The following is a 12,407-nucleotide window of genomic DNA, read 5'->3' on the forward strand; positions in this document are numbered from 1 at the left end:
ATGCCAGGTGCCCCAGAGGGAATGAATAGAACAGATAATCAAGTGATCCATCTCCTGTAGCCCATTCCCAGCCTCTGGTAAACAGAGGCTAGGGATGCCATCCCGGTCCATCCTGGCTAATAGCCAGTGATGAGCTGCCAAAATATTAACAACCGGTTCCCTCCTCCTCACCCCATGAGGGGGTCATGCCCCCCCCCGGGGACTCCTGTCCCATCCAACCCCCCCATGTTCCTTGACAGCCCCCCCCCCGGGACCCGTGCCCTATCCACCCCCCTTCCCTGTCCCCTGACTGACTGTCCCTTGCCACCCCATCCAACCCCTTCTCTCATTCCTGATGGCACCCCGGGACCCCTGCCCCATCCAACCACCCCTTCTCTCTGTCCCCTGACTGTCCCTGGAATCCCCACCCCTAACTGCCCCCACTGCCCCATCCAACCCCTGCTCCTTTCTGACTGCCCCCCCCTGGAACCCTTGCCCCCTGTTCAATCCCCCTGTTCCCTGCCCTCTGACCGCTCGGACACTAATCCACCCCCCCCCCCAACTCCCTTGCCCTCTTCCAACACCCGCTCCCTGCCCCCTTACCGCGCTGCCTGGAGGTGGGGGCCCAGCTGGGCTGGGGCCGGGCAGGAGCCGCCCGGCCGACATCGGGGGCCGGCCCCGGGGGCCGGGCAGGAGCCGCCCGGCCGACATCGGGGGCCGGCCCCGGGGGCCGGGCAGGAGCCGCCCGGCCGGCCCCGGGGGCCGGGCAGGAGCCGCCCGGCCGGCCCCGGGGGCCGGGCAGGAGCCGCCCGGCCGGCCCCGGGGGCCGGGCAGGAGCCGCCCGGCCGACATCGGGGGCCGGCCCCGGCTCACCTGGTGGAAGCCTTCTCAGCCCTCCCAGGCTTCCCGCGTGAACAGCTGATTCGCGGGAAGCTGGGGAGGAGGAGGAGAAGCTGGAGGAGCTTCAGAAGAGGAGGCAGAGTAAGGTGAGCTGGGGCCGGGGGAAGGGTAGGGAGCTGCTAGAGCTTTTGTTAAATTTAAAAGCCCTTTTGGAACTAGTTGTTCCTCCAGGAACAACCGGTTCTAAAGGGGCTTCTAAATTTAACAACCGGTTCTTGCGAACCGGTGCGAACTGGCTGCAGCTCACCACTGCTAATAGCCATTGATGGACCTATCCTCCATTAACTTATCTAAATCTTTTTTGAACTATTTTGACCATGTGAGTCTGTGTGCATGTTCTCCTCTTCTAGGTGGTGGTCCTGGAGGAACCGGAATAGATGAATAGGTGTATTGAGCAATGCTTTCCTGCCCTCAAATAACACGGGTGGGGAGAAGCTTCTCACAGCCATCACTTGCAAATTGCTCATGGCCTTATGCTCTCTGCATGTGTCAGCATGCACAAGCCTTCTAGTTTGTCCTCTTCTATGTTTGTGTGGTGGTGCTGGGGTCCACACTGAAATGCGTGGGCTTGTCATGCCTTGTGCCCGTATTCTGTTGTATACTGTGCTAGCTATGGGGCTGGGTTCCCACTTGGTTTCTTCTTAGCGCTAATTTCTCCTTATTGCATCAGATTGCCAGAGTTAGGATTGGGGCTGCCCCAGTTCCCAGCATGACTCTCCTCAGGATTGTGATTTACCAGCAGATGCTTTGAAATCACATTTAGGTGTCAGGCTCCCATCCTTCATTAGCTGCATGAACAGATCCAGGTAATAATGTCCTTTGCATCAGCTGAGCTCAGTTCACCTGGCTTTGAATGTTCCCTCTTTCTCCTTTCACTGGTGTCTTGGCCTTACTTCACTAATACTATGCCCTGTAATGGTGACCTGTCTAAGGTACTATCTTTTCTCTAGCCTCATCCCTCAGGGTGGGTCCTGCTGGAAGAGTCATGTGTGAGGGCCCTGAGAACTAGTGTTGAGAAGATGCCAATATAGCTATTGGAAACAGGGTGTCTTCCTCAGGAAACTAGAGCTTTTAAAGGGGCCTCTGCTTTGTGAATGCATTTTAGTTTTTATATTTCCATTTTTTTTTTTGGGTGCACATGTTGGAAATTGTAGATGCAAGATGTTCAGCTTCCTTTGTGACTCTGCAAATGGGAGAGTTAAAATGCCAAACTATTGATTTTCTGTTTGCACCTCTGATTTACTGTAGAGGCAATAGGAGAGTACATGTAAACACAGAATGGGGGCTGAGGTTCAGCTGAAAATCTGACGCCAAGAGAGCAGCTCTGCTCTGTAACATTGAGTGCCCTTCCAGAATGGCACTGTATTGTCCCGTACAAAAAGTGCCAAGAAATGGCTCAGGTTCACCAGTCTGATCTATGGGGTGAAAGGTAGGAGAGGCAGGGCCTAGAGGGCATCTAACCCTTATTTTTTCCCCCTCACCATAGCCCTAGGATTTTATATAGGAGTCTGACTCTTCCTATTGGGGCACCTCTCCTGTCGCGTGCACTTTTCCAGCCCTGGAATCCCTCCCTGGGATTTTAGCTTTGCAAAAGTTATAGTCATGCCACTGTGCGTGTATAGAAAGCCAAGGTTACTTCCTTCTATACGCTGCTCTGAGGCCTTTAACAGGAAGTCCCCCCCGCCAACACACATACATACATACTGTCTTTCATGCCTTGGGCCTTCTTAGTCTCAGAGGGTTTCCATCAGGCCTGTAGCAGAGAGGCAGACCTTCCAGAATACCTGTAGCTGGACAGCTTCTGAAGCCTGGTCTCTGCTGTCGGGCAGCCTTCATCCATTATTGAGCCCTCTGGAACGCCTCTGAGCAACGGAGGAGTTAATAGGCCTTTCTGCTCCCCTTGCTTCACTCCAGCAACTTATCCCTGCCACTTCCTCTGTTCAGAGCAGTGCACCACTGATGGCCCTGCCTGCTGGCATCCTGTGTGCAGTGTCCATTATTCTTCAGAAGGGAGAGGCCTCTGAGGCAGCCACGTGGGATCAGTTGTTTCTCGGTCCGTTTAGCTGTGATCAGGAGTGCTTATCAGTCATCAGTTTAATAGCTGATTTATCCTCTGTTCAAGGGTCTGTATCTTGCCCTTTGCTGGACAGAATGCCCTTGAAGGATCTAAGAGGCATCTTCTGTCTCTGACATCAGTGATTCATTAGGTTTTTAAATGTCAGATGTTCCAAGTAATTGAAAGAGTGCTGGACCCTCACTAAGCAGAGGGGTAGATCGGCTTTAAAACTGAGGTGCATGTAGATACCAGGGAGAGCTGCTTAGAAATAAAAAAGGTGGGTGAAAAAGCTCAACTCAGACCCCCTCCACAATACAGCCCACTTTTGTCCGTTTTCTTTGCTATGTGTAATCTCACTCCTCCGTATCCACATGCACTCAGCTTAACCTCTGTCTATTTGGCTCCACTGACTGTTGTGTCACTGATATATCAGGAATCTAATTCCTCGCATGCACAGAGTCTTCTCTGCTCACAGGAGCGGAGTTTGAAATGTCTTACTGGTTCTGAAAGTATGTAGGGCTAGCCTGACAACGAAGCTCCTTTGCACTGGTCTTTCCCACAGGATGTTAGCGGCTGACGTGTCATGAACCGCTAGTTAGGTGCATGTCTGATGCCAGCTTTCCTCTGCTGTTGTAAAACATTCATTTCTAATCCTAATGGTTAGTGAGACATCAGATCCTTTAAACGAGGTCAGTCTACACTGACCCCATTGGTCTGACAGAGCAGTGACTATAGAGAGCCTTGCACCCTGAACTGGTGTAACTTTCACTCCCAGTGTTTCTATTAGTGGGCCTGGGCAAGTATTTCCCTGAATCTTGGGCCAAAGCAGGTGGATTTCCCCAAATCTGGGCCCATGGCTCTATTTTCTGGCAGCTGTCTGGAAAAGTGGGGCATGTTTCTGCTTATCTGGCAAAGGCTTTATCTCACTCAGCCCCTTTTGGGTTTCTGAATGAATCCCAAACCACCTGAAGCCACAGCTCTGTGGGGAGTGTTGTATCGCTCGGCAGTGCCACCTGCTGGCTGGTCAGGAGCAACAAGAGCCAAACCTGGATGGGAGCTCTGCTCGACCTTCTGCGCTGGAGGACAGAAGTGGTGAGCACTCAGTGCACGGAGAAGGCAAAGAGGAAAGGCACAGACTCTAGTCCTACCTCCTCCCATCTGCTGGTGGGTTCTAGATTTCATGACTAGGTTTCCCCAAGTCTACGACAAGAGGTCACACAAAGGGGGCAGCGTCGGACAGCAGCTGTGTATGTTTATTTTTTGTATTACGGTCGCATCTAGAGGCCTTCACAGAGATCAGGGCCCCATTGTTTTAGGTGCTGCGCGCGCGCACACACACACACACACACACATATATGGGGTGAGCGTGAGACAGTCTAAACAGACAAGGGATAAAGAGTAGGAAGTGGGGATGATAATCCTTCCTAGTTGTGCCTCAGTTCCCCATCTGTCAGAGATTTAATGACTTGCCCAGGGTCATACGAGGAGTCTGTGGCAGAGCAGGGTATTGAATCCAGATCTCCAAAATCCCACTCTGGGCCTCACCCACAAAGCCAGCCTTCCCCTGTGGAGCTGGAAGGATCCCAGTACTGTACTGTAGGAAGTGGTCACAGTAAGACAGTTTAAGGCATTTTCAGCAATCCCCCTCATTCTTTCTTAGTGGCTGGCGCATGGCAATGTGCCCTGTGTGTGGGACCCAGGCACTCTTGATTCAGTATTTGAGCTTGGATTCTGTGCCTCAGTTTCCCCATCTGTAAAATGAGGCCAATTATACCCCCCAGCAGAGCACTTTGTGTGTTAGGTGGAAAGCGCCCAGTGCAATATATTATGATGATTTGCTTGTGGGAAGCTTGGTTTATTTCAGCTCAGCACTCCTGGTGAAGGTCCTGGTTCTTTATTCCTCTTTCCCTTTCGATATCTTGTTGCCAATGCATCTGTCTGTTTTTTCTTTTCCCCCCTACCCCTGCAGTTTACCTGCCAAGCTGATCAATGGAGGGATAGCTGGGCTGATTGGAGTCACCTGTGTATTTCCCATTGACTTGGCGAAAACTCGCCTGCAGAACCAGCAAAATGGCCAGCGGATGTACACCAGCATGTAAGTACTGCCTCACCCAAATGGGCTCCGCTGGGACCTCCTGATCTGGCTGGGTGGGATTCTCAACTTTCCCTGCCCCCAACACACACTTATGGTGATATCAGCATTTCTAGGCGTTTAACTCTCGTAAAATCAGCCATCCAAAGGAGCTGTAATTAAAATAAATAAAAAATAACTAGCCCTGGCTGAAACTCCACAGGTAAGGTCCCTGCTGGGTGTATTTTTACTTGTGTGTCTTGCATTATATTAATTTTTTCACCCCTAGAAGCAGTGCATTCTCTTGCACCAGAGCTGCGAGGAAGGCTGGGATTATGGTGAAAACATGGCCTGTGAATCAAGAGCTGGGTTCAACTCTCTGCTCTGCTACAGACTGCCCCAGTGAAATTGCCATTTAATCGCCCCCTGCCTCAGTTTCCCAGGTGTAAAATAGGGATAACCATATCTCCTTTGCTTCATCTATTCTCATTACAAGCTCTTTGTGACAGAGGCTGCCTGTTAGTGTGTGTGTGTGTGTGTGTGTGTGTGTGCGCGCAGCGCCTAGCACAGCGGGGCTCCGAACGCACACAGGTGTCTTATTTGTTCAGGCTTGAAATAAACACAGAGTGACGTTTAAACTCAACCAGTAACACGTTTACACCTGCCACTATCTAGTGCCAGTCTGACTTACTGGGAAGGGGTCGTGAAGCTGTGGATGGGATAGTATTGTCCCTTGTTAATACTGCCTTGTTGCACAGGGGGTAATGAGTGTTAGTTGGTTTATGGTTTTCCAAGTTCTTTCAAGATAGCTCTGAAGGTGACCCTTCTCAGTTCCTAGAGATCCACTCAGTGGAAGTTTAGGGTCTGGCTCTGCTCCTGCTGAAGTCAGTGACCAAATAGCCATTGACTTCAGTGGCAGCAGGAGATGGTGCATTATTCTTAACAGGGAACTTGGGAGGCTTTTTGGGTTCAGGTCACAGTGTGTGTGGATCTTGTGTTTATTGGGGAAACACATGGAGACATGCAGTTTTTGCTCAGTGCATGTGGGTCTGATCCAAAGTCCACTGTAGACAATGGGATTCTTTCCACTGACTTCATTAGGCATTGGATTGGGCCTTATGCAGTAATTTTCCACTAGTTTTTAAAACAGCCCCCAACATCCTGAGTTCCTTAAAGTGACAAAGCAGGTTAGGGTGGCTGTGCAAAACTTCAATTTCAAACCCAGCTCTTTATTTTCCTTCCTTGAGCAGACCTGATCACTGAAACATGTTGCGGTATTGTTTTTGGGCTCCCATCTGGTTAACGAGCAGCTCCTCCAATTAACATTTTTCCCTTCTGAATTTGTAGAAAGCAAATTTGTTTTCTGTGTACGGGGTGAACCAGTATTTCACCAAGGACAGGAGTACTACTGGGGCTCTCACAATGATGGTGTCCATGGCTGACGCTCTTCTCCTCTCTGCCTGGACTTTGGCTGACAAACTGTAAATGCAGATTGCTTGATTAGATTCCTCCCTCTCCACCTTTTGAACTCCTGAGGTTTTACCTGTGTCTCTTGTTTGCAGGTCTGACTGCCTCATTAAGACAATCCGGTCGGAAGGTTACTTCGGCATGTACAGAGGTAAGGGCTGGAGGCAGAGCAGAAGTGCAGCATCTGACTCATCCGTCCTAGCCTGAAACGCTGTTGTGACCGCAGGTGAAATAAAAACAAAGCCACTTGCCTCTCTTTATAGAGTGAGGTATTAGGGGTGCCATGAACTGGTTGAAAAACCTTGAAAAAGTCTCACCTAAAAACTGAGAGCTCAATATACGAAACACGGGTATTGCCAGGCTGGCTTAGACCCCCTGCTTCACCCAGTCCAGTACCCTGTCTGTGTCAGTGGCCAGTGCCAGATGCTTCAGAGGAAGGGAGTTATCGGGTAATATGTCCACAGGGAAAATTCCTCCTAATGCCCATAAACTGAGAGGTTGGTTCATGTCCAGAAACAAGTGGGTTTATATCCCTTCCTAAGCCCTTGTTTTGTTATATTTACTATTATAACTACTGGCTGGTCTCATTGTCCATAAAAATAATACCTAGCTCTCATGTAATGCTTTCCATCAATAGGTCTCAGAGCATTTTACAAAGGAAGTGAGTATGTCCCAATCTTCTCTTGGCCTCAATAATTGGCAATGAGTTCCACAAGCAGATCATCTCTAGAGAGAACTCCATTGATAAATGTTACCTCTTTGTTTTATACATAAAACTTGGAGATTTTCTGGCAGACTGAGACAGCTATGGCGGTTTCCTGAAGTTTCCAAATAAGGTCTTCCAAGGATAAAGTTTATGTATTATTATGGGCCTGGAATGTATGTAATCTCTCTGTTGGGGGGTGGGGGGTGCATCGGGAGAGACATGGGACTTGGGAGTTCAAAAGACCTTACTGAAAATGTGCTGGATAAGTATGGACTTTTGGGACTATAAGCGTTTAGGGATTCCTCAGGAAATCCACTTGGGAGAGGTTAATGCAAATTCCCAAACTCCAGTTGTGCAAAACCCAGCCCAGAGGAGAGAGCATTGTCTATCTGCTGATTACCTATTACAGAAGGCCAAGAACAAAGGCCCAAGCTGTATAAAGAACTGGCTGATCTGCCCAGCTGTGGTTCTGGTTCTGGATTTAAGACGGATTATCTTGTAACTGCAGGGGAAACCCAGTTTGGGGTTTTGAAGGACGAAAATCTACCAGAGCCCAAGGTTGGAGCTGGGGTGACCCTCTGGTGAGCTTTTTAGCATGTGTTCTAAACTGGCTATGAACAAATTCAGGCTGGAAATAAGAAAGTTCCTAACTATCAGAGGGGTCAGGTTGTGGAAGAGCCTCCCACTAGGAATTGTGGGGCCAAACAACTTACATTGTTTTAACAGAAAGCTGGACAAATTTGGCAGTGGGATTATATGCTGTGGTTGCTTGTGATGAGAGGGGCAAGATTCAGCGGCCTTCCAGTTTCTTATGTTCCTAAAGCTCGTGATTCTGGGCTTTAGTTGGTCACCTGCAGGGGTCAGGAAGGGATTGTGTGTGTGGTCTCCTTCCTCTGAAGCATCAGGGAAGGTCATTACTAGAGGTGAGACACTGCACAGGGTGGGCCAGTGTTCTGACATGGCACCCAGGATTCTCTCTCTCAGATGCTAGCTGGCTGTTTTTTTTGCCCACATGCTCATGGTCTAACTGATTGCCATAGGTGGGGTCAAGAAGGAATTCCCCCCCTCACCCCCCCCGATCATATTGGCAGTGATCTTGGGGGGTGGGGGAGGTTGGGTTTCGCCTTCCTCTGCAGCATGGCATGCAGGTCACTTGCTGGGATTATCTGGGTGTATCTCAATCAATTCACTGCCACTGGACATCGGTGCACCTCGGTCCCTTTTGTTCTCCGTCTATGGCACATAATAGCTTAGTCTCCTGTGCTCGATAATACTTTGCTCTAAGTCTGGTTGTGGGGTTTCATGTGCAGGTCCTGGGTGGTGCTGGGGGCCTGTGATGTACAGGAGCTCAGATTAGGTGATCTGGTGGTCCTGTATGGTCTTAAACTCTATAACTGGTATCTAGCTGCAAGTATATGGTGCTATATAAATACCTCAGAAATATTTGCAATCATCATAGTATCTATTCACTGGTACAGATAAAGAACAGGTTCTCGGATTACTTGATTAGATGAATCCTTGCTCCCTTTGTTAGTGGGACTCCAGAGATCTTTGAGTTTTGCGGCTCCTGGGCATGCTGTATCTTGCCAGTTCTTTGTTAGGTTTCCAGGGAAACAGGAATACTGTGGTTTGATATAATGGGAACAGCGGATTGGCTGCCGAGAGCAGCCTTCTCTGGCCCAGGTTGTTGATGGGAGGAAAAGGGGGCGGCGGGGTGGATTCTGGTTATGGATTGGCTGATTGTGGTGGTGGCTTTGGGAGCAGTGCCTAAACAGGGAGGCCATTAACCTAACAGAACCTTAGCAAATTTGATCTTAAAGAAATATTCCAAAGCAAATGATATTCACATCTCCAAGGGCTGGATTTCTAGGGTGCTTTGTATCCTTGGTAAATACATTGCAGCAAACGGGGTGATGTCAGAGCTAACTGGATCCAGCTCTACCAAAGTTGTGTGTGTGTGTATATATATATATTTTTTAAATCAGATGTAAAAACACGCAGAAGTCATCGTCATCCTATCAAAACCATGCAGAAACATACCGGCCCAACCTCGCCCCCGGGTCTAAGCCTGGATTCGGCCACTGCTTGCCATGCTCTAGGCCACCGGTGGCAGAGTGTTCACTGGTTGGAAGTAGGGAGGTAGTGGTGTTGAGAAGTGGCTGCAGCTTCCCCTCTGTTACAGGTTTGCAAGGGAGCAATGTGGCCATGGATGGAGCATGGTCAGTGCAGCTGGGGGCTCAGCTCTGCCTCTGTTAAGGGGAGAATTCAACCGGAGTGGAAACAACTGAAAGAGGGCAAGGAGTGTCAAATAGCTTTACGTTCCCCTGCACCATCTTAGAGCAATCTAGCCCCTTGTTCCAAACCCAAAATGCCCTACTAACCTCCTGTGTGTGTAGGAACAGCCAGCACAGGAGGTGGACTCCTGTTACTCCCAATCTGAGTTATATCTGAGCCAGTGATCTAGGGGCGAAAGGCTCCGTATCGTCTCCTTGCCAATCCCTAAATCATTCAGCCTGCCACATCCGGCTGTGCTCAAAAGCATGGTGTTTACTGCTGGTATCTCTCAGTCCCTGGCTGAGAGGCAGGATCCTATGTAGGAGAAAAACGGGAGCTGCAGGATGACAAGGGGCTCTGACAGGTGCTTTGTTGACTTTAAACGATGCTTCAGTCCAGCTCTACCAACTGGACAAACATTATGGCAGTGTCTGGGCTGCATTCCTGCTGCAGTTGTTTACTGGCTGACTTTGGGCAAGTCACCGGGGCCTGGCCTACATCTAAAATGTAGGTCGACCTAGCTACATCATTCAGGGCTGTGGAAAAACATCACATCCTGTGCGATGCAGGCTGACCTGTCCCCTAGTGCAGATGCAGCTGGCTCGACAGATGAATTCTTCCTCCAGCTACTGCCTCTCGGACAGGCAGATTAACTATAGTGAATGGAAAAACCGCTTCCACAAGAAGCATCTACACTACAGCAGCACAGCTGTAGTGCCATAGCTGTGCTGCTGTGATGTACATACCCTAAGTGTCTCTGTGCTTCCATTCCCCATCTGTAATACAGGGGTAATAGCACTGCACTCTACCACGCAGGGGCATTGGGAGGATAAGTGCATTGAATATTGTGACATATGGTGGTGGGGAGGGGGGACATAAGTACCGAATATAGCTAGAGAGGTAAGAGAAGCCTTTATTATCAGAGCAGTTTCCATGTGATCTATCACAGGACAGATGTGCGCTGTGCACTTCTCTGACCCAGAAGTAACTGTGTAACCTGTTACAAGGAGAACCCAACATTTTGTTAAGGGGTCCAATGGCCTGATCCAAGCCTATTGATTTTGTTTGTTACACGTGTCCTTCACTGTAACAGAAAGGAAGGTGGGATTCCACTTGCTCACATACACTCTAACATGTGGCCTTCTTTGGGTCCCGGTAGAATTCTTGGCAGCTAGTCAGATAAGCCCATGCTGTGCCTCCCAGCCGGCTCTGTTCCTGAGTCACTTTGGACTTTGAGCATGATGCTGTCGCTATGCCAAGCTGTCTCCAAACTGCAGCATGACAACAGTGCTTCAGTCCTTCGCACGCAAACTGGACAGCCTTCTGGGACTCCTGCTAAGAATACCCTCAGCGACGTCCTCTGGCTTGCACGATACCTGCCAAAACTATTCCAGGCTGCTGAGGTCATGTCCAAAAAACGTTGCCTTAACGTATGCTATTTATAGTCTTGGTGGCTATTTTTATATTGCTCACCCTCTGCCCTCTCCTTTCCCAAGGAGAATGCAGCAGAGGTGTGCATGTATGGCAACACCCCACTCTCCTCTGACCTCCCTGGATCACCCAGCTGCACGTAATGTATTGGTTCTGCAGTACCAAGCTGGTTTGAGTTTATTTTTTTATCCTTAATTTTCCTTGCTGGAAGGTCTCCAGAGATTCCACTTCATCCACGTTCTTTCACCTTGTTGCATTCACATCATATCTGCATGCAACAGAATGTCAGACTTCCCAAAATATGAAACCCTGCAAATGGAATCCAAAGCAAGGCCACTCCAGTATAACAACCCTACCCAAATAACACTGCTGGTGAGAAAGCTGAGCTGGATTTACATACCTCTTGCTAAGTTTTGTTTGTTTCTGGCCATAAAACATCAGGTATGTAACTACTGAGTCACGGTCATGTGGGCGTTAAGACTGTTGTGGGAATCTCAGCTGTTCAATGGTTTACAGTATTAATTTTGAACTCTGGCAGATCACGAAAGCTCAACTGAAATACCCATCGTTCCGATTACCATCATGCTTTCTTGTGTGTCACGTCACTTGGGATTTGATTTTAATGGCCACTGTCTCTCTCTTTTCTAGCTCTGGAAACCACTGCTTTGTACAGTTGCGCCTAATGACCCGAGAGGGCTAGATACTCTTAGGACTAATACAAACATTTTTCAGGACTAGTATATTTCTAAGCCTTGATCCTGGATCACTGATTATTTTTATTTAAAAAAAAAAAAGGCAATTTGACCTCTGGAGCACTTTGCAGGTTGCTGCTAGGACACAGGATTTTATGATAGAATATATTTTATAACAATGCCTGGAGGATTTTGTAAACGGAAGGCCCGCATAAAAGATTTACTAGGGCTACAAAAGGGTTGGGCAGTTACTCTTGGTTGCATGCTGAAGTTTATGGGATTTCCCACCTCTTTTAAAACCTTTTTGTTTTATGGTAGCGGTTTATCCTGCCTCCCAATCCTTTGCTGTCACGTTTTTTCCACAATACACCATGAACTAATCCCTAGAGTGGCTTGTCTGTGTACCCCTGAATGGATGTGCTGGCATGGGTATGAGTTGTGCATAGCAATGCAGTGTGGTTGCTCAAAGGTGAGCTTGGAAAGAATGGGTTTGCAAGCACCGGTCACACAGACTCGGGTTTACTATGCAGTGCAGACATACCCGTAGAGATCCTGTTGCTTTATTTATAGTCCGTGGAGAGCTCCAACCAGTGAACTTGGGTTAGAAAAAACATCTGTGTATTTTGAATATGCAAAATATTTTTGGGGGGATGGCATATTTGGGTACTGTAGAGGTTGCTGCAGTCCTCAATTTCTTCCTCCTGTGGTGATTTGGAAGCTCTTGTGGATTACTGAGAACAAGGATTATCTATATTCTCTTAAGCAGCTTTGCTGAAAATGTCAAAGGTTTAGCAGAAATCCCAGGTCTATTAATTTTTACATGTAGTGGGG

General features: G+C 48.7%; 1 protein-coding gene across 9 annotated transcripts in view; it reads left to right on the forward strand.

The window, feature by feature from the left end:
- The window catches only part of SLC25A22 (solute carrier family 25 member 22), an 81,024-nt gene that overhangs the window by 44,325 nt on the left and 24,292 nt on the right, over window positions 1-12,407 (forward strand). For 8 of the 9 annotated variants that reach the window (XM_045016833.1, XM_045016825.1, XM_045016826.1 and 5 more), the window contains 2 exons: window positions 4,905-5,030; window positions 6,569-6,624. In XM_045016833.1, coding sequence (XP_044872768.1) covers window positions 5,017-5,030; window positions 6,569-6,624 — 70 coding nt within the window. In that variant the 5' untranslated portion in view covers window positions 4,905-5,016. Of the gene's footprint in view, window positions 1-1,248; window positions 1,304-4,904; window positions 5,031-6,568; window positions 6,625-12,407 lie in introns of those variants that run through there. The other variant, XM_045016834.1, reaches the window with a different exon arrangement.

This window comes from Mauremys mutica, chromosome 4, assembly GCF_020497125.1.
Source record: "Mauremys mutica isolate MM-2020 ecotype Southern chromosome 4, ASM2049712v1, whole genome shotgun sequence".
Classification (NCBI taxonomy): Eukaryota; Metazoa; Chordata; order Testudines; family Geoemydidae; genus Mauremys; species Mauremys mutica.